Here is a 24,782-nt window from a genome sequence, read left to right on the forward strand (position 1 = left end):
GATATTAAATGTCATATCTATATCAAACATTCTTATGCAAAACATAAGGCATCTGTTATGTGTATGTGTATGCTACTAGTCAGAGGTCCACTGCTTCCCACTCAGACATATAAATTCAATGTTTGTCCTAATACTTGTTAAGAAAGGACTACTAATGCAATATATGAATGTTTTAAAAATGATAAATAACAGATTATGATTGTGTCATTTAAGAGGAGGAGTCAGGATAGCTATTAATGGAAAACAGAAAAACTTTAGCTCTGTTGGGCAACCTTAAGTTTGTATTCGTATTTTAACCTAAGACATTTTACACTTGAAGAAAAATATAATGATTATGAACTTTCCATTTCCTGAAATCTGAAAATGCAAGGTAACTAATATTATAGCAAGAATTTTTCACTACATTTTATTTTAAAAAATAAGCAGAACAGCCTGGATTTCTTCTTTGAAATATTCTCAGTTTTAAAAAAGTATAGTCTTCCAACTTGTATCCCAGACATGGAGAACACTGGTAGCAGTTAAGTTGTATGACATGGTCTTGATAAGGACATAAGTAGCTAGGCAGTTAATTTAAGTTTTCACTAAACTCTCTGCACTTTCAAAAGCTGTTGGAGTGACTTTCACCTTGAGGTTCATTTACTTTAGGTTTTTTTTTTTCTACCATGGCCAGAGTCAAATGTCAGTGTTGTTCTGTCTCCTGCTAACAGAATAATATTCTTCTTCATAGAAGAACACGTAAGGGAGATCACCTCTGAATCAGCATTTGCCTTAATCATCAGAGAGAAGAAAAAAAAAGGGAAATCAGACTACTAAAGTTCTTCAGATAGCTCTTCAGAATCATCTTGATGATATTTCATTGGAAAGAATGGAAATGAATCGGTCAAGTGTTACAACATTCATTCTTTTGGGATTCAATCTTCCCAAAATGGGAATACTTCTCTTTACACTGTTTTTTATTATATACAGTTTATCTATTGTGGGAAACCTACTTATTGTTCTACTTGTTGTAGCTGACCAACATCTTCATACCCCCATGTACTTCTTCCTTGTGAATTTGTCTTGTTTGGAGACTTGTTACATCACAACCATTTTGCCCAGAATGCTGGCTAGTTTTATAACTGGGGATAAATCTATATCTGTCAATGGTTGTATGACACAATACTACTTCTTTGGTTTTTTAGCATCCACTGAATGTTATCTTCTGGCAATGATGTCTTATGATCGATATTTAGCAATCTGCAAACCTCTGCATTATGCATCTGTCATGAATGGTAAACTCTGTTTCCAGTTAGCCCTCATATCTTGGATGAGTGGTTTGTTGACTAATGCTATCATAATAGCTTTTCTTCTGCAGTTAACATTTTGTGGTCCCAGTGAAATTGATCATTTCTTTTGTGATGTGTCTCCAATAGCAAATCTTTCCTGTAGCAATGCACACTTAGTGAAGCTTGCTACATTTGTTACAGGGTCCATGGGTATAGGGACCCCATTTTTCCTAACAATGACCTCCTACATCTGTATACTTTATACTGTGTTGCAAATGAAATCTAAAAAAGCACAACAGAAGGCCTTCTCTACCTGTTCTTCTCATCTCACTGTAGTTTCATTTTTCTTCCTTTCACTATTGCTTGTCTATGTTGTCCCTGAAACAGAAAATCTGAAAGAACTACATAAGATATTTTCTCTGTTCTACACTGTCATGCCTCCAATGGTCAACCCCATCATCTACAGTTTGAGAAACAGAGAAGTGAAAGAAGCCTTCTTTAAAACTATTAGAAAATATAGCAATAATTTTTTATAGTATCATACTTTTTTAATTAATGTGGTAAAGTAGAATTAAAGATGGGGTATATTAACAGCTTTGGTGCTACAGAGACTAATATGGCCAAAGTATCCTCATTTCATGTATGATATATTCTTTACCTTATTTTACCTTAGATATCATTTTAATATTTAAAATAAGGTTTTAGCCTATGGTATCACTTTGTTTCAAAACAGTTCCTGGCCCTTCATAATCCTAATATAAATGCAATAATTAGTTTCAAAACCTCCATTCTACCCATCCCTACAGAAGTGCCTTTATATGGCTCATTATGGGAGGGTTAAAAGTATTTGGGCACATGTTATTGCAATAATAGTTTATATTATTATTACTACTATTGAGATATGATTTACTATTTTCTGTATTCTTTTCAATTGTATGTTCCCTTTATAATGTTTAAATTTGGCTTTTGATATATATGACACAAAACACTTGTAAATACATAAATAAAATAGAAGGAAACATTTTAATTTCTGGTAAATTGGTTAACTTTATCTGATCCTTGCCACCCAGGCAGCCATTTTATGAACTGCCATATTCTCCCATTGCAATAGTTTCATGAAGCACTTAAAATATTCTCACAGAATTGCTAATATGCTTGCTAGTTCAAATCTGTGTATATTTCTACTGTTCTATTTTCACTTCTAAAATTGCTTGTATTGTTTTAGATCAAAAAGCCCATTTTAAATGTAGCTTTATTACAGTCATGAATTTGAAATGGAAACGTGTGAATTTAATAAATAAATAATTATAATAATTATTTTTATTTCTATGTATTCATTTATTTACAGTCCACACTAAATCACAAAATTTAAAGTACTGTATACCCATAATGCTTACACGTGTATTTATGTATGTATGCATGCATGCGTGTGTGTGTATAAATTAACGAGTCACCGGATGTACCAAATGGTTTCTTTAAGTTAAGGATATAGATTTTAAAAAATGCAATTGCTTTCAAAATACCCATATTGTGAAGTTTCCAAAAGATGACCTAATTAATTTATGAGCCTCGAGACAAAGTTCAAAAGAAATCCAGTCATTTATTAGGATCAAAATTTTGCATGTTCTTCTGTGGAGTCGAAACTGATTTCCTTTACCTTTTACCTTTTATTTCGATTTTTATACTGCCCCCTCTCCCCAAAGGGACTCGGGGCGGTGTACAGTCAAGTGAAATAGATAAAATAGACTACAAACATGGAAACATAAAAACATAGAAGAGGAGGCAATACAACACTGTACAGGTAAAGCAGATAAAAAACAGTATATAAACAATGCTAAAAAATACCCAATTAAAATTACCCAGTTAAAAATATATCTGCCAAGAGGTATAATGAGGTTATGAATGGTCCAGGCTGGCTAAACGGAACAGGTGAGTCTTCAGTTTTCGTCGAAAGGAGAGAAAGTCGGTAGTGGTTCTGATATCGGGGGGGAGGTCATTCCAGAGGGTTGGGGCCATCACAGAGAAGGCTCTACTCCTAGGTGTCGCCCGTTGGCACTGCCTAGTGGACAGCACCCAGAGGAGCCCCTCCCTGTGAGAGCAAATCGGTCGCAGGGAAGTGTGTGGTAGGATGCGATCCCGCAAGTACCTAGGTCCTGAGCCATGGAGCGCTTTAAAGATGGTGATTAACACCTTGAAACGCACCCGAAAGACCACAGGCAGCCAGTGCAGCTTGCGCAGGAGCGGTGTTACGTGGGAGTACCTAGTACTCCCAAAAACAGCCTGCGCGGCTGCGTTCTGGACTAGCTGCAGTCTTCGAGCGCGTCCCAAGGGAAGCCCCATGTAGAGGGCATTACAGTAGTCCAGCCGAGACGTCATCAGTGCATGAGTGACCGTGCGTAGGGCATCCCGGTCCAGTAGGGGGTGCAATTGGCACACCAGGCAAACCTGGTGGAACGCCCCCCTTGCCACGGCTGCCACATGGTCATCCATTGACAGCCGGGCATCTAGGAGGACGCCCAAATTGTGCGCCCGTTCCACAGGGGGCAATTGCTCGCCCCCTATGGTCCGCGATGGAATCAACTGACTGAACTGGGTTGCCGGTAGCCACAGCCACTCAGTCTTGGAGGGGTTGAGCTTGAGTCTGTTGTCCCCCATCCAGACCCCGACGGCTTCCAAACACCGGGTCATCACCTCGACAGCCTTGTTGGGGTGGTCTGGGGTGGAAATGTACAGCTGCGTATCGTCAGCGTACAGATGATACTCCACCCCAAAACCACGGATGATCTCCCCCAGCGGCTTCACATATGCGTTGAACAGAAGGGGCGAGAGGACCGACCCCTGAGGCACCCCACAAGTGAGTGGCCTCGGAGTCGACCTCTGCCCCCCTGCCAACACACATTGCGTCCGGTCGGAGAGGTAGGAGCCGAACCACCGCAAAACGGTGCCTCCAACTCCCATCCCCCCCCAGCCGGCGCAATAGTCTTTACATTTTACCCCTAACTCTCTCCTCCCTCAGTCTGTGTCATAAATCATATCCACCAATGAGGTTGTAGAAATATGAGATCTGACTCTGGCCGAAGGTATACATGGAATCCTCCCTACAATGTCAACTTGATAATAGTCATGGTAATGCTTTACAACTTGATATCTGGCTCCCTTCACTTTCCAAAAGTGACCTGTGTGACACAAAAACAATTTGAGTACAGGTATATAATTTAGGGATGTGTTCCTCCCCCAGGCTTGCCTAGATTTTCTGTATGGAATTTTTCTATAAGGAATAAGCCTGGATATTCCTACTTTTTACCCAAGATGTCTCTGATAAGGGTTAGCCCTTCCACCCGATTAAGTATTGGAGTTGTCTCCTGTTCCACCTTAAATCAAGGACTCATTGAACCTCATAATGGTTTTGGCCCCCTATGACCACAGGGCCCAGGGGCTCCCAGGATAGTGGTCTCAGAGTGATCCAATCATGGGTTTTAAGAGGCTACTATGGAATGCTGGGTGTATCTTCCCCAGCAATTGAGGCAGTTTCAATTGCACTGTGACTGGATTGATGATCTTTACTATGGGGAATGGTACCATAAACTTTGGCCCCAGTTTCTTGCTAGGGAGTTTTAATCTAAAATATTTTGTGAACAGGTAAACCTTCTCTCCCACCCGGAATGGTCGTTGTGGGCCCTGGTGTTTCTCTGCCTGTTTCTTATTGGTTCGTGCCTCTTTAGGAAGTGCTTTTTTGATATTTTCCCAAGTTGCTTTCAGCATCGACATCCAATCAGTGTCTGAGGAGGGGGGAATCCCTTGGAAACTCAGGCATTGGGACGAAGTCCATACCGCTCACTACTTTGAACAGCATGAATCCTGTGCTACTGTGAACAGCATTATTGTATCAGCAAAAGTTGAGAGGTCTGCCCAATTGGATTGCTGTTAGTTCACATAGCACCTCAGATACTGCTCTACCATGGCGTTCAGTATCTGTGCTGCCCCATTGGTGCTTGGATGAAAAGCTGAGCCTTTATTTTTTTAAGCAACAGCCTTAGCCTTCGGGTGGAAGGGCTAACCCTGGGATGACCCAATGGACCGCAGGAACTCCCATCAGAATGTAACTGTAAACTGGACCCCTCTGTCTGAGATAATTCTTCGAGGTACACCATGCAGGCAGTAGATGTGCCTCACAAAGAGTTTGGCCAGTTTGTGAGCTGAGGGTAGTCCGCTGCAGGGTATGGACTGTCTATTACAGTCCAAATCACTGTGTTTCCCCCAGTTTTGGCAACTGTGCTATAAAGTCCATTGTGATCTCCTTCCATGGCCTCATTGGCTCTGCTACTGTTTGCAGCAGTCCAGGGGTTTTTCCCGGTCATCTCTTCATTGTAGTGCAGATGGGGCAAATTTTCAGGTAACTATCCACATCTTTCTTTATGCCAGGCCACCAGAACTGCCTCCAGACTAAGTGTAAAGTCTTTAGAAACCCAAAGTGGCCTGCTGGCTTGGAGTCGTGGCTCCTCTGAAGAATTGGGGTATGTAGGAATTCTGGGACATAGAGTTTCATCCCCTTCCATGTGAGGTTATCTCTTTTTGTCAAGATGTGTTAGTTGTTTCAAAACCAGGGATTTGCTAGCAGTTCAGTTTTGAATCTCGTGGTTAGGTTGCTTGCAGGTTGGTCTTGCTGGTCACCGCATTGCTGCCTATTGGTCACTTGGGCAGCTATTTGAGTAGAGGGAATAATGGCATCCACTACCTGCTCCCGTTCGAATTTGTACTGGGGCATGCAGGAGATGGCTTCAGCTAGAAAGTTCCTCACCCCTGGGATGTGCTTTAAAACAAAATCAAAATGGTTGAAGTATTGATCCCATCAAACTTGTTTGGGTGATAGTTTCCATGGGGTCCTGAGTGCCTCCAGTCTAGACTTCAAATGGTTTCTGGCCCTCTTCCAACAGGTGTCTCCAGGTTAGCAGTGCCCATCTCATCATGAAAGCCTCCTTTTTCCATGTGGCCCATCGTCTCTCTGTGTTTGTGAGCTTGTGGGAGGTGTAGGCGCAGGGTTGTAAGTTTTCTTGGTTGTTTCTTTGGAGTAGCACTGCTCCCACTGCCAACTCACTGGCATCTGCCTGGATTACAAAAGGTCAAGATGCTTCAGCACTGGCTCCTTTGCAAACATTTCTTTTAGTGTTTTGAACACCTCTTAGCAGGTTAGGTCCCACTGTATGGGTTGTCCCGGGCAAGATTTTGTTCCTGGGCTCCCTGTCTTCAGGAAGTCTGTCAGGGGTTTGGCAATCTTTGCAAAGGAGGGAGTGAATTGCCTGTAGAGGTTCACGAACCCTAGGAAGCTTTGTAGCCTTCTGTGGGTGCGAGGGGGTTGCCAGCCTAAGACGGCTTGTACTTTAGCTGGATCCATCTCTATTCCCTCATTTGACTCTCAGAAACCCAGGTAGTCTAACTGTGCATGGTGGAATTTGCATTTTGATAACTTGATTTACAGATTGGCTGCCAGACGTTTTTCCAGTACTTAGTGGACCAGGGGTATGTGGTCATCCATGGTCTCAATGTAGATAAGGATGTCATCTAGGTAGACGAGGACCCCCTTGTAGAGGTGCTCGTGCAGCACCTTGATTATTTACTGCATGAATACCGCTGGGGGCCCCTGTAGTCCGAAAGGCATCATTTTGAACTGAAAGCTCCCTAGGGGGCAGTTGAATACTGTTTTCCACTCATCTCCCTCTCTGATACGTACTTGATAGTATGCTTCTCTGACATCTAGTTTGGTGAAGACTTTTCCCTTGGCCAGATGAGATAGCATGTCCTTCATGAGGGGGAGGGGTTATAGGTTGTATACGCACACCCCATTTATCCCTCGAAAGTCCACCCACAATCTCATAGTTCCATCTTTTTTTTTTCTTTGAAGAGGATTGGTGCCGTGACCCGTGGCTTGGCTGGCTTGATGAACCCTCTTGATAGTTTTTTGTCTATGTATTTGCACATCTTTGCATTTCCTGGGGCATCATGGCATACAGTTTGGTCTTGGGTAGTTTTGCCCCGGGAATGATTTCAATGGCGCAGTCTGTCTCACAGTGGGGAGGCAGAACAGTGTACTTGGCCTCACTGAATACTTCTGCAATACTTCCCGATAGTCCCTCGGGATCTGTTTGGCCTATGGGGTTTTGTCAGATGTGCTTGCCAGTTGTTCTGATGTGTTCTTTTGGGAGGTTTCTGTCTGGGTGGTGTTTCTGCTAGCTGGTATGGGAAGGGTTGGGGGACCCTTGATATCTGTGGGTACCCCCTTGCCACCAGATGGTCAGTCCCCACTTGTCTAGCTAGGAAAGTCCCAGTATGACTGTGTCTGTCATTTTGGGGCTATTATGAATCTAATTACTTCCCAGTGATCTGCTAGCTCTAGCCTCACTGGTTCAGTCAGGTGGGTAGCATAGGCTCCTCCCATCAGGAACCCATTGACCTGTTCGAACTGGATTGGGTGGGCCAGTCTTTTTGCTCTGATCCCCAGTTTCAGGACTGTGGTTAGGTTGATCAAGCATCTCGTGCAGCCTGAGTCTATTAGGGCTTGAAAATCCCCCTGGCTTCCTGTTTTTGGGGCTGTGAGGTGTATTGGAAAAAGGAAAGGGTGAATTGGTTCATTCACCATTGGGTCATTTTCTCCCTCATCCTTGCTGTCATATGATTCAGGTGACTGGTTGTCGTTGCCTGGGATTCCACCACTTTCCACCACTGAAGGGGAAGGGGCTCTGCAGCCTGGAGGCCTTTCCAGGACGTATTGGTGGTCTATTTGGGGCCTCGTTCTGGTCGTGCCCTGGGCGGTGGATCTGGCCTTGGGCTGCCATGTGGCCCATCCTCCTGCATCTGTAGCATTTCAGTGGACTTCAAGGAAGGGCTGGTCTCAGTGCCTGCTGTGGTGCTGTGGTTTCACGTCGGTTGGGGGGGGGGGGTTCAGGTCAGGTTGACTTCTCTCTTTGTGTCCGGTTGCTTTCTCATGTCATTGGCGTGCGGTCCACTGTTGACTTTTGTTGCTACCCAGAGCCACTCAGAGAGTTAATTTGGGATGTTGCAGTATGAGGTTACCTGGGCAATTTGCTTGTCCAGGCTTGTTCTGAAAAAATGCACCAGCAGCCACTCTGGTAAAGGGGGTAGTCTTCCTATGACCCTCCTAAATTCATGGATGTGCTCTTTGATGGGGTGGCCCCTCTGCTTTAGGTTGCTAGGTTGCTGAGTTCCTCTTCTCCATATGGGTCCTCGTCCACCTCCTCAAATCTGGCAGAAAGACATCTATGTCTTGCACTTGGGGGGCTCTTCTCTTGTGGAGGGCTGCTAACTATTCCCTTGCTTTTCCCTCTAACCCTTCTGTGATGGCATTCACCATGGCCCTGGGGGGTGGGTAGAGGTGCCAATAGCATTCTTGGTGGCTATCAACTGAATCAATGAATAGAGCTAGCTGGTCTGAGTCCCAGTCAAACTTTCCCTTGAATTGGGATGGGTCATTCAGCCCTACTCCTCTGATCTCCTGTCAGACTTTGTATGCTTGTGCCTGATAAGGCTGGCTGTCTTCCTCACCTCTAGTTCGGAGGGAGAAAGGGGTTTTCTTGCCCTGGGCAGCCTGCCTGCTGCGTGGGAGAGGCACTGCTTGCAGTTTCAGCCTCCTTCTCCTTCTATTGGGTGGAGGAGGGAGGCTGTGCTCCAGTCTGTGTCTCCTCCCCTCAACAGGATCAGATGTCCCTCCCCTCCCTTTTGGGTGGCATGATGGCCCCTCATCAACAAGGGTGGCCTGGTCAAAATCCTCCCTTTGTTGCTCTATTGCACTCCCCAGGGATTCCATATGGAGCTTTGGGTGCCTGGATTGTGCCCAGTCCCACCTCCAGGCCACCCTTGCCAGCCTGCTTGAGACCCTTCCCTGTATCTGGGGACTAGGGTAAGGAAACACAACTTCAGCTGCCTTATGGGCTAATTTCCACCAGTACTCGTCCTTTCTTGCTTCTGCCATGGGGAAAGGTGTTGCAGCTTGGCTGTCTGGAGCTTTGATGTCTGGAGCTAGCTGCATATCTCCAGCTGCAATCAGTCTCTCTCCAGCCATGGTTGCCTGATTTTCCCTCCAAGCACCCCAAATATTGGGAGAGTGCTTGGAGAGCCCAGGGTTTAGGAAACCCGGAAATCTTGCTAGATTTTAAAAGTCAGTTTCGGCTCTTTGTGAAGTTCCCAAAAGATGACCTAATTAATTTGCGAGCCTCAAGACAAAATTCAAAAGAAATCCAATCACTTATTAAGATCAACATTTTGGCATATTCTTCTCTGGAGCCAAAACTGATTTCTGGTTAATGGTCTTTGCACTTTACCCCTAACTCTCTTCTCCCTCTGTCTGTGTCATAAATCATATCCACCAACAAGGTTGTAGAAATATGAGATCAGACTCTGGCTGAAGGTATGCATGGAATCCTCCCTCCAATGTCAACTTGATAATAGTCATGGTAACACTTTACAAGTTGACACATATATAAATGTAATGCTTACATGTGTAATAATACAGAGAGAGAGAGAGAGAGAGAGAGAGAGAGAGAGAGAGAGAGACAGAGAGAGAGACAGAGACAGAGACAGAGACAGAGACAGACAGAGACAGACAGACAGACAGACAGACAGACAGACAGACAGATAGATATTTTGGGGGGAAAAACCTTATACAATTAATGTCATTGGATATACTAAATGGTATATCTCTAGAACAAAATCTCTGGAACAACTTACAAACAGTGGATGTTATTCTAAAAATCTTAGCATTTATTGAAAACTTTATTGAAAGCATTTATGGAATACTTTTAAGCAGTTTCTTATACAATATGACTAACCTTGGAGGAAAAGAATAATTTCAACTCTTCAACCTCACTGAAAGATCCAGAAGTATTTTCAAACTTGCCAAACAACCTCCTGTGGGAATGTCCCCATTTTCCCAACTAAATGCCTCAATTTACTCTACATAAATGCAATCTGTTAGACCCAAGAGGCAGCGCATTAACTCTGATTGCCATGAGAGTATAATACATTCTTTAGAATGATGTATGAAATCGATACAACTTTATGTTTGAGCAAATGCATACTTGATCTTCATATGGGAGTTTGGAATATCGATCAACTGTCACCTTTGTCAGAAATACATTATATGAGGGGGAAGACGTTTCACTGTAGGGCATATAGAATTTTATAATTGAAGAGCATCCAAGGGGAGAGAGAAATTCATCTGTAAGGGAGATCAGAAAGTTTGGTTATGCCTACCTAAATGTCTAAATTTCATATATTTTACTTACGTTTTACCAAGGTCTTCTTTTCTACAACCAAAGCAAATAGGGCTTCTGCTGACACTCCTCACTGTCTTTGATATTGATGTACTAGTTTATTCAGAATATACTGATTTATATTTATCATATGGAGTGAGATTTACTAGTGATATTCCCCAAGCAATTTACCTAGAATCTTGCCTGAACATGGAATGCTGGATAGCTCTAATCTGGTGATGGCATGTTAGAAGTTTTAAGGAACTAAATATTTCCTTGAGAAAGTTTTCCTCAATCTGCTTTATTGCTACTATTCATTTTAGAGAAAAAAAACCAGCTGTAATACTTATTAATAATATCTTTTTTTAAGTCCAACAATTGACAATCTGCAGTCGTAATATAATCTCAAATGTTTCAGCTTTAATGCTTTCTTCCTATCCATCCCCATTTCTCTCCTAGTAATTATTTTCCTTGTTACCAAAAAAAAAAAAAAAAAGCAAACAGAGATGAAATAAATGCAAACAATTTTGAATATATAAGGATAAAGACATCATATATATTTTGGAGTACATATAACCTTGCAGGTTGTTTCTTGCTAAGGGACTGCATGATCAAAGAAGACTCCTCAATACTTTTACAGCATGGGGAAGATCGAGAAAAGAAACAGGTATTCCATGGACAAAAATTAAAGCTATCTTGTCTAGGACCATCATTGTTTTTGAGGTAAGTATTTATGCATATATCATCAGATTTTCATTTTATGTTTGGTACTCAAAAAGGAATATTGTATATTTATTTATTTTATTTTGATGAATTTTTATTTCATCAAAATTGTTGTTACCATTCACTTAGTATATTATGGGGGATACTAGTTACTGAAAAATGAGATAGATATTACATAAATCTGTTGGATTCTTTTTGGATGAATCATAGCTATGAAAGTGAGAGAATCAATTTTACTGAAAATCATTTGCAAGTTTTAGGAAGAAGGTTTTGGAGAAATTTTCAAATCTTTATAACACTGGAGCAAGAATTTGGTTGAAAAAATACTTTAACAATAGGTGTTCAAATGAAAATAACACTTTTTATCCATATTCTTGGTGAGTTTTTTTTTTAAAAGAAAATATTGCAGTTGTATGAAATATAAGAATAGTCCAAAGATCAGTAATGCCAGTGAGTCATTTTAAAATGAATTAAGATTTAAATTATCAAAACACCCTTTTTCATAAAATACATATTCATGGAATCAAAAAGATAGTTTAGATAATAATTTTATGCAATCTATATTATATGGGTATTAAGTATCATATCTAAATCAAATATTCATTTGCAAAACAGAAAGCATTTATTATGTTTGTGTTACTAGTCAGAGGTCCATTGCTTCCCACTCAGACATATAATTTCATTGTTTGTCCTAATAGTTGTTAAGAAATGTCTGCTTTTTCAATTGTGAAGTAAGTATTGGGAAATATTACAAATGATTTATTGTGGTTAAAATTTTTGAAGCCATCTGACTAAACTTGGCAAAATTAATGTCCTCTAAACATTTAACCATCCATATTATCTTCATCCCATTCCATAAAAACATTCCATATGCTTTATCTCCAAAATTATATCTTAGAGCTTTGCAATTGGCATTTCCTGAAAGCAGGGACATTGGTACTATTCAAATATAATCCTTATTCATGCCTGACTGTATGTAGGTATTGTTCTGCTTGACTCATGTCATCTCTAATATTTCAAACAACAAGAAAGCCCACTATAATTGCATCCATTTTTCTAATACATAGAACTTATATTAAACTTTGCATTAAAAAAGCAATGCTATTTTTAAATACAATTTTATTTTTTAGATGTGCCCAAGTATAGTTTAAAAGTATGATAGAGTAGATAACGGATGCGGTGGTTCAGTGGCTAAAATGCTGAGCTTGTCAATCAGAAAGGTTGGCAGTTTGGCGGTTTGAATCCCTAGTGCCTTGTAACGGAGTGAGCTTCCATTACTTGTCCCAGCTTCTGCCAACCTAGCAGTTCGAAAGGACATAAAAATGCAAGTAGAAAAATAGGGATCACCTTTGGTGGGAAGGTAATAATGTTCCATGTGCTCTTGGCATTTATTCATGCAGGCCACATGACCATGAAGACATCTTCGGACAGCATTGGCTCTTCAGCTTTGAAACGGAAATGAGCACTGCCCCCTAGAGTTGGGAACAACTGGCACATACATATGTGCGAGGGGAACCTTTACCTTTAGATAGAGTAGATACAACTACCCCAAATATCTGCACATTTCTGGGTTTGAATTTTCTGAGGATACATCTCACATTTAAAAAATGGTAGCTCCAAAGCTTTATTGCTGCTCATTTTGCCATGAGTATTGAATTCCACAAAAATTCATACCTTCCCACAGATATACATTCCAAGAAAGCACTGAACATTACTGGATGATTGTTTGTTACCCTCAACATCACAAAACATTAATATATGACATTTTCTATTATGATATGGTTAGTATGTTAAGAAATGCAACATTTTCTGTTGTCTAGGTATGTGAACAAGCAATTCTCTCAATGTATGTCAACTTTGCCTTAATCATCAGAGAGAGAGAGAGAGAGAGAAAGGGAAATGAAATTACTAAAGTTCTTCAGATGGCTTTTCAGAATCACCTTGATAGACATTGATTAGAAAAAAATGGAAATAAATCAGTCAAATGTTACAACATTCATTCTTTTGGGATTCAGTAATCTTCCACAAATGGGAATACTCCTGTTTACCCTGTTTTTCATTATATACAGTTTGTCTGTTGTGGGGAACCTACTTATTGTTCTACTTGTTGTAGCTGACCAACATCTTCATACCCCCATGTACTTCTTCCTTGTGAATTTGTCTTGTTTAGAGACATGTTACATTTCAACCATTTTGCCCAGAATGCTGGCTAGTTTTGTAACAGGGGATAAATCTATATCTGTCAATGGCTGTATGACACAATACTACTTCTTTGGTTTTTTAGCATCCACTGAATGTTATCTTCTGGCAATGATGTCTTATGATCGTTATTTAGCAATCTGCAAACCTCTGCATTATGCATCTGTCATGAATGGTAAACTCTGTTTCCAGTTAGCCCTCATATCTTGGATAAATGGTTTATTGACCAACACTATTGTAACTGCTTTTCTTGTAGGGTTAACTTTTTGTGGACCTAGTGAAATTGACCATTTCTTTTGTGATGTGTATCCAGTGGCAAATCTTTCCTGTAGCAATACACACTTAGTGAAACTTGCTACATTTATTCTAGGATTCATGGGTATAGGGACCACATTTCTCCTAACAATGACCTCCTACCTTTATATACTCTATACTGTGTTGCAAATGAAATCTAAAACAGCACAACAGAAGACCTTCTCTACCTGTTCTTCTCATCTCATAGTAGTTTCATTTTTCTTTGTTTCACTATTGCTTGTTTATGCTGTCCCTGAAACAGAAAGACTGAAGGAGCTACATAAAATATTTTCTCTGTTTTACACTGTCCTGACTCCAATGGTCAACCCCATCATCTACAGTTTGAGAAATAGAGAAGTGAAGGAAGCCCTCTTTAAAACTGTTAGAAAATACAGCAGAAGAGATTTATAGTATAACATCTCAATAATCATTGGTAAAGTATATTGAAGATGGGATTTTATAGTAGTTTTGTTGCTATAAAGAGTTAATCTGCCTAAGAGATCCTCACATAATGTATATCTCACCCTTTATCTTATTGTATTTTAAAATTTATTTTAGTATTTAAAATAATAGTTTAGGTGCTGGCATCCACTTAATTTCAAAACAGTGTCTGGCCCTACCATACCAAGTTCATAACTAGTTTGTTCATTCCGGTACATCTTGATAAAATGTCTTATTAAGTTGCAAGTAGGGTGAAATAAAAATTATATGGGCACTTTTATTAATGCTAGCATATTATTACAGTTTATATTACTATGATTATTATTGTGATAGATTCATTAATGTATTATTTTATATTGTATACCATATTTGTATGTATTTTGATTTTTTTTTATGGAAAAGACGTAAAACACTTGAAAATAAATAAAGAAAATGGCAGAGAACATTTTGGTTTCTGGTAAGTTGGTTAGTTGTACCTGATCCTTTTTTTAATTTTTTTTAAACAAAATTTTATTGGTTTTTAAAAAAATAAACAAGGAAAGGGGTAGTGGAACAGGTTACAAATTTTGGCAGTTACATTATGCAGGAAATGCCCCCCCCCATTCTCATAACTTTCATTTATTAATACATTAGGTTATTACTACTTAATAATATTTTGTCAGCAGATAAACTTTTATCTTCAGATAGTTTCAATCATTTTATACCAAACAGATTTTCTTGTTCATTTTTGTGATCTGAGTTTTCTCGATGTTGCCCCTTCTCCCCCCGCCAGCAGAGCTCTGGCCCCTCCTGTGTCCTGTGTGCCTGGTGTAGTGTCATCAGGTTTATCTAGGAGGACTTTATTTTTTTTCCATGAAGTCCTGAGCCTCTGTGGTTGTGTTGATTCTAACTCTTGTGTCCTCCCAGAATATTAACATACCTTCCGGCATCAGCCATCTAAACCACACCCCTTTCTGGTATAATTTCTTCGCTAATAGCGAATAGTTTTTTCTTTTATCTCTCACTTTCTTAGGGATCTGTTTCATAATGGCTATTTCTCTATCCTGGTATTTTAGTGCGTGCCCCCTTTGTGCACTCAGAATCTCATCTCTTGTGGTCTTTCTAAGAAATTTAATGTGTACCTCCCTTGGAACGTTGTGTGTTCTGGCATATGCTGAATTTACTCTATAGACCAGGTCCATGTCCCACCCCATCTGTTGTTTGTCTTTTTTTAATGTATTCAGCCAATAGGTTTGTCATAATATCCCTTAAATCTTCATCATCAGTCTCAATCACATCTTGAAATCTAAGAAAAAATGACATTCTTTCAAATTCCATTTTTAACTGGTGGTTCTCAAGTTCTTGGTTCCCCTTCTGCACTCTCCTCACCTCCCCCCTCATCTCAGCCATCCCTCCTCTGAAAGTTCCAGTCTCTGTGAGTTTTGAATCGCCCGGTCTTGGTTCTCTCTAAGCTGCTCATTCATCTCTTTTAGTTGATTTTTAAGTCCTCCTGCCCCTTTAAAAGTTGTTGAAACATCTGTTGAAAGTCGACCTCAGAAGGCTTAGGCTGGAGCAAGGAAGTTAAAGTCTGTTGTCCACTGGGGCTGGACATTGAAGATGTTGGGGCTGAGACAGCGTAGCCCGGCTTCCCCGGTGGTGGTCTTTTAGAAGGCATCGTAGTAAGCAGAGCAATCACAATGTCAGTACAGAGAAGAAACAGTTAGGGAGGTAGACTGCCAAGAGAGGTTACGAGGCAGGGAGTCCAAGCAGATAGGGACCTTTCTGGATTCAGCTCCTGGCAATAAAGCAATAAAGTCCTTTGTTCCAAGTCTAGGGTGAAATGTAGCAAGAGATTTATCTGAGTGTCACGGAGACAAAGACAAGATGCCGGCAGCTTCTATGGGTGGAGTCAAATTTCAGTGTCTGTAAAGATGCCGGAAGTGTGCCATCTTGCCCTGCCAGCTCCAAGATCAGAAGGCAACAGACCAAAAGTTTTCAAAGTTTTCAGATCATCATGTCATTTACACAATTGCAGTAAAAGATCTGCCTTTGCTATGAGCGTGATTTCATTGCAAGGCTCCCCCCTCCTCCTCCTCTGGGGGCAGAGAGCAAAACCATTTAAAGCCGCTTGTCCAAGGGGTGGGGGGGAAATCCCCCTCCCTCCAATCACACTTCCCAAAAACAAGTTGAAAGTTAGTTCTAAAAAGCTGGCAATCCTTTTTTTTTTCAGTCATGCAAAGGAACGGGGGGAGTTTCCACCTCACCGCACAGCAACTGAGTCCCTCAGATCTTGCTTTTCTTCCAGCTGCCTCATCGTGAAGACACTGCAGCACCTCCCCTCTTGCCTCCCGGTGCCTAGGGTGATGCGGGGAGCCCCTTCCCCGGCCGCCGCTGACACAGGGGGTCCCCCGCTACGCCGCCCCTTGGCAGGAGCCCCTCCAGGGCGTCCTGTGCCCCCTGGGTCAAGGGGGAGCCCACCAGGAGTGCGTGGGGCGAGCAGAACCTGCCCGTCATGATCCGCAGCCGGAACCGGAAGTTAGTTGTACCTGATCCTGACTACTCTGGCAGGAAGTGGTGTTTTGGGTTAAGAAACCCATTTTAACTATAATGTAATAATTAACTCAACAGAAACCCTATTAAGGAAATTGGCTAAGAAAGAGTGACCAACCCAAGATCACCAACTGACTTTCATAGGTAGACCTCATGGTCTTCCACTTTCTTGCCTCAGATATAATTGTATATGTAAAAGAATTTGGCTCTGTCTACTTAACATTCCAAATGCCATACTTTGCTAAATTGTAAGATTTTTTTCTAAGTCTAAGCTGAGTAGGACTGATATTGACATGCCACACTGTTTCAGATTCTGATATACTCATTTTTTCAGAGGAGTATATCATGTGGATCATGAATGAATGGATGGGATGTGCAATTAAATTGACCAATGAAGTTACCCAAATAATTTGTTTTGCCCAGAATATTAACTGACATAATCTTCCTCAGGTTTCAAATGAGATGAAGCATATTTATAACCTGGTGATTCCATGGCAGAGATCTTAAGAAACTTTCAAAGTGTAGTCAGTGGTGGGATTCAAATAATTTAATAACCAGGTCACCCAGGGTCAGGTTGCCTGTTGTGAGAGCTGTGGCCCATTTCCGTTCTCCAACTCTGCCACATATGTGGGATGAGCCTCCCATCCTGACCCTGAGTGAATCAGTTGTTAAATTACCCACATATACACTATCAAAGTGGATCCTGGGCACTGCACTGTGCTACAGTGGAGAAATGAGAAATGAAGCAGCCAGCATGAGTGAAGGAAGAGGGAAAGTGGCCTCCTCCTTCCCTCATGCTGGCTGCTCCATTTCCCAATTCTCCATTGCAGTGCAGCACCCAGGATCCACTTTGGAGAGTATTTCACACAATCTATCAAGGCAATATACCAGAAACAGACAGCACAAATTATAGTTAATGGTAGTTTAACAGAATCCTTTAAAATTGAAAAAGGAACAAGACAGGTGTGTTTCCTTGTCTCCATTATTGTTTATTTTAACTATGGAGTTATTGCTGAATAGAATGCATGGGTCAGATGACCTACAGGGAATTAGGATTAGGCATTATGAAAATAGAGTACGAGCATTTTCGGATGACTTGGTTGTAACTTTAACCCAACCAGGGAAGTCAGTTATAGGTTTAATGAACATAATTAATCAATAAGGTCAAGTATCTGGGTTTAAAATAAATCTAGGGAAAACAAAGATGATAGTTAAAAATATGACCACAAATCAAAAAGAAGAACTACAAAGAGCAGCAGGATGCGAGATAGTAGAAAAGGTTAAATATTTAGGAGTTTACATTACAACCTCAATGGGAAATTATATAAGTATAATTATGAACCATTATGGCATAAAATACAGTTAGAGATGAATAAATGGAAAAAACTACAATTATCCTTGTTGGGAAAGATAGCAGCAGTAAAAATGAATGTTTTGCCTAAGTTTCTATTTCTTTTTCAAATGATACCAATACTCAAAAAAGATGCAAATTTGGAAGAATGGCAGAAAGGTATTAATAACTTTGTCTGGGCGGGGAAGAAACCAAGTATAAAACTTAAAATAATGCAAGACATACATGAAAGAGGAGGTTTGAAAATGCCCAATTTAAAATTATACTATGAAGCAGTAGTTTTATCAGCAATTAGTGATTGGATTAATCTAACAGAGGATAGAATACTGAATAATGAGGGATATGATTTGGTATACGGTTGGAATGCATATTTAATATATGATAAAAAGGTGGATAAGGTTTTTAAAAGCCATATTTTAAGGAATGCCCTATTGGAAAAAATACCAATATAGGCTAAATGATAAAATACCTATGTGGGTAGGACCCGGACACGCGATAGATAATATAAGTATAGAACAAAAACAGGATGTAATTACATATAGAGAACTTCTTAATATAGAAAGAGGTGTACTACAGCTAAAGCCTTTGAATGTATTAAAAGAGGAAAGGGTAATTTAAACCTGGTTTCAGTATGGACAATTACAGGCTAGATGGAAAAAAGACCAGACAATTGGTATCACACAAAATGAGGATAGTTTGGTAAAACAAATTAGGGACCAGAGTCAAATGCATATAAAAAGGTTGTATAATATACTGAGAGAAACAGATTCTGAAACAGTTAAAGACTGTATGATAAAATGGGCACAAAATTTTGAAGAACCAATAATGATGGAAACATGGGAAAAGATTTGGGTAAGAAATGTAAAATTTACACAAGCTCAGAACTTGAAAGAGAATTTTTATAAGATGTTGTATAGATGGCATTTAAATCCTAAAAGGTTAGCTTGTATGTATCCAAATTTACAACCTAAATGTTGGAGATGTGATTGTGCTGACGCTACGTATCACCATATATGGTGGACTTGCAAAAAAGTCAAAGCATTTTGGATAAAAATATGGTGGGTTATTCAAAATATACTTAAAAAGAGGATAAAGTTCACTCCCCAGTTGTTTTTGTTAGGTATAATTACAGATTGTACAGTTACAGAGACTAATTTGATCTTGAACTTAACGACAACAGTAAGATTGTTGGTGGCGCAGTAGTGGAAGAGGGAAGAATTGCCTACTATTCAAGAATGGACGCTAAAAGTAGTAAATTTTGCAGAGATGGCCAAAATCACAGCATATTTGAAGGACCATTCAGATGAGAAATATAAGTTGGAATGGAGAAGATGGATTGACTATATTCAAAATAAGTATCGGACTAAAAAAATTCAATTAGCTTATGAGTGAAGGCACACGGAATGTTACAATTTATCTAAAGTTAGTTTAACAAAAGGGGAGTTAAAGCACAAGAGGAGGTAGGATGTTAAAGTCAGTTAGCTTACGTTAGCATATGATTGTTAAAAGTTTATACCCTGTATTTTGCTCTGGGAGGTTTGGAGGAGGGAGATTTGGGGTGGAGGGAGGGAAGGGGAAGGGGAAACATTTGTAAAATCTTTGAATCCAAACTTTCATGTAAAATATAGCTTGAGGTCCACATAAAATTGAATATCTCAACTAGAATAAATCGTGAGACTCCACATTTCTCCATTTATGATGAAATTGTTGACAATCATTTGTGTAATAAGATGGCATCTTTTCATCCAATTTTCTTCACCTTTGCCTGATGACAAATTCAGATGGGGGGGGGCGGAAATTGAGAATTACAATAAATATTCTGGCAGACTCTTTAACATTTGGGTCATCAAAAACCACCTGAAATAAAATATAAAGCAAAGCCTTTTGTAGTTTTTAGGAACAATGGTGATGGTAAAAAAAGACACTACTTTGCGGTTCTTTATGATACTTCTCCATTGCAGAAAATTACACAGATGGCATTAAAGAAGGCATTTAAAAGTTGATACATAAACACTATATTATCCTGGAGGAAAGGAGGGAAGAAGAAAATAATTAAAGACTAACCTGGTTTGTTTCTCCTTGGTACGGAAAGGAGTGAGGAAGAAAAAGACAGCCAGGGAGGCTTTCAGAACTCAATTAATATTCCATGTAATAATAGAATATTATTTGGTGGTCTTTGCGTGGTCTGTTTCTTAGCCTATTCAGCCTCAAAGTATTAACATCAGCTTTGGAAGTCAATGGAAAATCTGTCTACCTTTATTAAATATTATTTTGTTAAAAATTGAAATTATCTTGTCTGATAATTACAGAAACACTCCCTTGTGAATATGTCTAACTCCACTTCAGGAATGGCTTCATTACAATATTATTTTTCTTCATTAACAAAACTAATACATGCCTTTTTATAAATGGTGGATGGATTAACGATTTTAGGGTAAGGTGACAAAAATGCTTAACTCAAATATAATCAGTTTCCCTGAGCAATTAGCAATTCCCCAAGAAGTCTGCATTTAGCAGATTAGATTGGGTTCTTCAAAACAGGAAGGCACAAGGAAGGCCATAAGAAAGCAAATAATTGTCAATAATATTGTAAGAAAATATTTTACTGAATGACAATACCTGTAAGACATAGATATGAAAATGATTTGCCACACTGACCAAAATGAAGATTATAGCTTCATATTTTTCTTTTAATTCTTCAACCAAAATTTTGGATTAAGAAATCCAAGCAACCAAGAGTCTTTTCCAGAAAATGTGCATCAATTAAGATCATGCATTACATTGATCAAAAACTATTGTCATTTTAAAAGCTGCATGAGATTATTTGATGTCTTAAGGTTTCAATTTTAAGAAAATTATTTTAGGTTTTAGCTACAAATAGCCTTTGGCTCACATTGAAACATTCTCTGTTATCAAAATTACTTAAATATATTACCTATGTATGTCAGCGGTGGGAGTCATTTTTCCTACTGGTTCGCAAATGTAGTGTTCGCACATTATGTCAGGCTGGGTGGGTGGAACTTCCCATAGCCACCATAACCAGTTTGCCTGAACTGGAGAGAACCACCTCTGATGTATCTCAAAATCTAGTTAGATTTGTTTCTGATCTTCCAAATTGCTTCAAAATGCTGAAAGAGGCAGTCTTCTATCCCAGATTTTTACCTTAATTATTTCTCCTAAGGATTTTTGTCTTATTCAGAATATTTTATTTTGGAATAGCAGTTGAATCCTTTTCCAAGAAATGTATTTTGAGAGTCTGTAACATTGCATCCATGCATATATTATAATAACTGACATATTGTAATTGATATAAAGTATGCATTTCTATCTCTGTGTGTCTTTGCTCTTAATTGTCAAATAGGCAATTTTGGAGAGAATAGAGCCCTGCAATGTTGTAATAGTCCTTTCTTCTGATTCAGATACCTCTTCCTGGGGACCAAGTTACTGCTTATTTGTGTCAGTTTTGTCTTTAAGAAGACCACCATGATGTGGTGGTAGATGGGGTGGTTGATCTGGGTTTCAGGACCTGTACAAACCTCAACACTAGGGCTGGGGAGTTGGAATGGAACAAATTTGTCATCCTACCTGTAGCCAGAATCACTTTTCTGGTGTGACTAGATATGATTGCTCATATATTTAGATAGGATATATTAATCTTTTTAAGATACTAGTTATGCTATTGTTTCTTTGGACCCGCCCTGAACTTCTAAACCTGGTTACCAGCTTGATGATGGAGGCCCTCCTAGTTTTGTATTCTTCAGTCTTCACATAGACAAATCTCAGAAATCCATGGTCTACATTGCAACTATGGGCCAGGTTCAACATGCATAGGTGATCATTGGTTGGACCTGATTTTTACCTCCAAACAGATCTGGTTGTGACAAGTATGATCTTCCCTTTCATACTTCAGTCAGTCCTTTCCTGTTCCATGTATGATTTATTCCTGTTTGCTTCCTCCTAAGAAGGCCCCATTAAACTGGTTTGCTTTGCCTTATGTATTCATCAAGTTTTTGGCAGATGATTGAGAACTTTTCTCCTGAAAAAATTAAGTTTGAAGGCCTGTTATTGCTGCATCTCAGGTCCTTGATGAAATTGCACTCAATTGACCTTTCTCTGCTTAGATTTCTCTGATCAGATTTGTAAAGGAAAGTGATTTGTTGTTCTGTGTTGAGATATGGATGAAAATAGATAGATAAATGGATGAAATTAACCCTCAGCTGCCTTTTACGTTATTGACAACAATTTATTTTTAGATTGTCTGTGGGAATTGGGGATATTGTTTTACAATGGTTCTATTCATTCTTCAATAGTTGGTTCCAAATGAAAAATATTCCAAGAAGAAAACTACATTCCTACCAATACTGCCAGGGCAAGCTTTTGTATATAAACAGGGAGAAGCCCACTCCCCATTCATTGATGATGTTACCTAGTGTGATAGAATATATGTAGTTTAGATTCCTAGGACTAATTCCTAGGACTAATAGGCAGCTCAGTTAAGAGTTTGTGTAAAGGAAAGAGAATGAGGGTATCTTGTCCATTCCTAATAGTTTTATGAGTATATGCTTGAGTAGATAGTAGAGTGTTTTGGATCACCAAGATTTCTCTCTGTAAGTATAGAACAATAAAGAAATCTGCTTGGAAGGTTCCTCATCTATTTTTCTTCATTTTTGGAGCCTGACATCAGTTTTGCCAAACTCATTACTCCAAAAGAAGGAAGAAATTTTTAAGCATGGCAACTGATCCATAGGGAGTGCAGATCACTTTGCAACAGCTAATAATAGACTTGCTGCAACATCAACAACAGGAAGAGACACTTCAACAATTTGCCAACTGCAGTAATGCAGTTCCTGCAATTAGTCTTGCAAAATGTTCAACAGCTGGGCAGTGCACCAGCTACTATGATTCAGCTGGTTTTGCAATACTTTCATGGCAGCTTATCAGAGAAATATGGAAATGAAGCTAACTGATTAAGGACTTTCATTGCTCATTGTGAAATATTCATGGAAACCAGACCAACATAACTCCCAACAGAGATGGTCACATTTTTAATTGGGTTGTTTATAGAAGTCACAGCAAACAAGGTTTGAACATTAGAGAACATTTCATGTTCTCTAATAAGAAATGATCATGATCTCTATTGATCAAATTTGAAGAGTCAAGCCGGTCAAGATATTTGAGAAGTCAATCAGGGGAATAGGAGAATGTGATTATTCAACACAGATTTTAAGCTGCTAATAGGTGAAGTCAGTTGGAAAGTGTAAGCTTTTATTGACTAGTTCAAAGAACTTTTAAACTATGACTTCTGAGATGAACTGGTAAGTCAAGTAAGTCAAGGTCTATCATCCTTGGAGACATCACACTAGCACTGTGTGGTAGAACAATTCAAGTCTCAAGGGATTACTTCCTCCACACCATTGCATTTTCATATCAGCAGGAGAGCCAAATGTGGACTGTCAAGAAAGCAGTTTTCTTCAAAGCGAGACAGATGTGGTGAGATTGGGGCTTCTGTTTCCACTGTGGAGACTATGAATATATGGTCAGCGGGAACCCAGACAGAAACCTAAAGACATCTGGCCAAGACATCAGCAAACACCTTCTGCAATTCTGGTTCAGGGAAATTACAATTTCCTCATTCACAAGAGCTTGGGGGGTCATCCAGCAAGTAAGGAAAATTTAGATGGCTAAATCTGAATAACATATTAGGGGATTGAGAGATGGGGGTTTCTTTCTTCACTTATTCTAATTGCCAACACCATAGAGTGCAAGTAACCACAATCCTTCTGCCTCCAAGAAAAACATCCAAGTAGAGAGAGTACAGCTACTAGCTAAATATGCTACATTTTAAGGTGTATTCAGAGAGAAAGAGGCTAGTTTCTACAACATGGAGACTGTGATTATGCTGCTGATTTTAAACCTGGGACAAAAATCCCAGCCAAGTGACAATATCATTTGTTGATCAAGGAGCTGTTGGGATGAAGGAGTACTTAGACATTAATATTAGGGAGGGGCAATTTTCACCCTCTTTCTCTCATATAAACTAACTGAACTATGCTTCTTACCTCTGGAATGCATTCCTTCCCTCCTGGGAATCCAGATTACATTCATCACACCTGGATGGATAACAAAACATCTGCAAGCAAACAAACTCAAAGAATATCAAGGACTCCAGAGTTCAACTGTGAGCTTCATATATTCCCTTTTATTGGATTTTTTTCATTACATATAATTCTACACATAATTATGCATAGTTACATAATTAGCTATAGAGGGCAGAACAAGAAATAATGGATGGAAATTAATCAAGGGGAGAGGCAACCTTGAATTTAGGAGAAACTTCCTAACAATGAGGATAATTTACCAGTGGAATACCTTACCTTCATACATTGCTTCATTACTGGAGATTTTTAAGAAGAGACTGGACAGTCTCTAAAATGATATGGGGTCTCCTGCTTGAGCTGGAGGCTGGAGTAGAAGACCTACAAGGTCCCTTCCAGCTCTATGCTGATTGAAATATTTTGATTTCTAAATGGAACAAGCTAATATTAAAAAAACAATATTTATGTAGCAATAACAATATAACAATAAAGCAAAGTCATTCAATCAATAATCATAAACATATGTTTTATAGTAGGAAGACTTTTTTAAAGGTCAAAAACTTTGAGACAATTATCAAACACAATTTCAGTGAATCATTTATGAAAATTTTAGTGAAAGCCA

At 39.4% G+C, this 24,782-nt stretch overlaps 2 protein-coding genes across 2 annotated transcripts; both read left to right on the forward strand.

The window, feature by feature from the left end:
- Nucleotides 1-865: 865 nt before the first annotated feature.
- LOC309401541 (olfactory receptor 10A7-like) lies at nucleotides 866-1,801 on the forward strand (the record flags this gene model as incomplete). Its single annotated transcript, XM_081970611.1, has 1 exon — nucleotides 866-1,801. One exon carries the CDS (start codon nucleotides 866-868, stop codon nucleotides 1,799-1,801), a length of 936 nt encoding a protein of 311 aa, XP_081826737.1.
- An 11,415-nt stretch (nucleotides 1,802-13,216) lies between these two features.
- Nucleotides 13,217-14,155, forward strand: LOC309401542 (olfactory receptor 10A7-like; the record flags this gene model as incomplete). Its single annotated transcript, XM_081970612.1, has 1 exon — nucleotides 13,217-14,155. The coding sequence occupies one exon, from the start codon at nucleotides 13,217-13,219 to the stop codon at nucleotides 14,153-14,155; it is 939 nt and encodes a 312-aa protein (XP_081826738.1).
- Nucleotides 14,156-24,782: the final 10,627 nt, after the last annotated feature.

The sequence above is a fragment of the Natrix helvetica genome, assembly GCF_964273705.1.
Source record: "Natrix helvetica genome assembly, chromosome: Z".
Classification (NCBI taxonomy): domain Eukaryota; kingdom Metazoa; phylum Chordata; class Lepidosauria; order Squamata; family Natricidae; genus Natrix; species Natrix helvetica.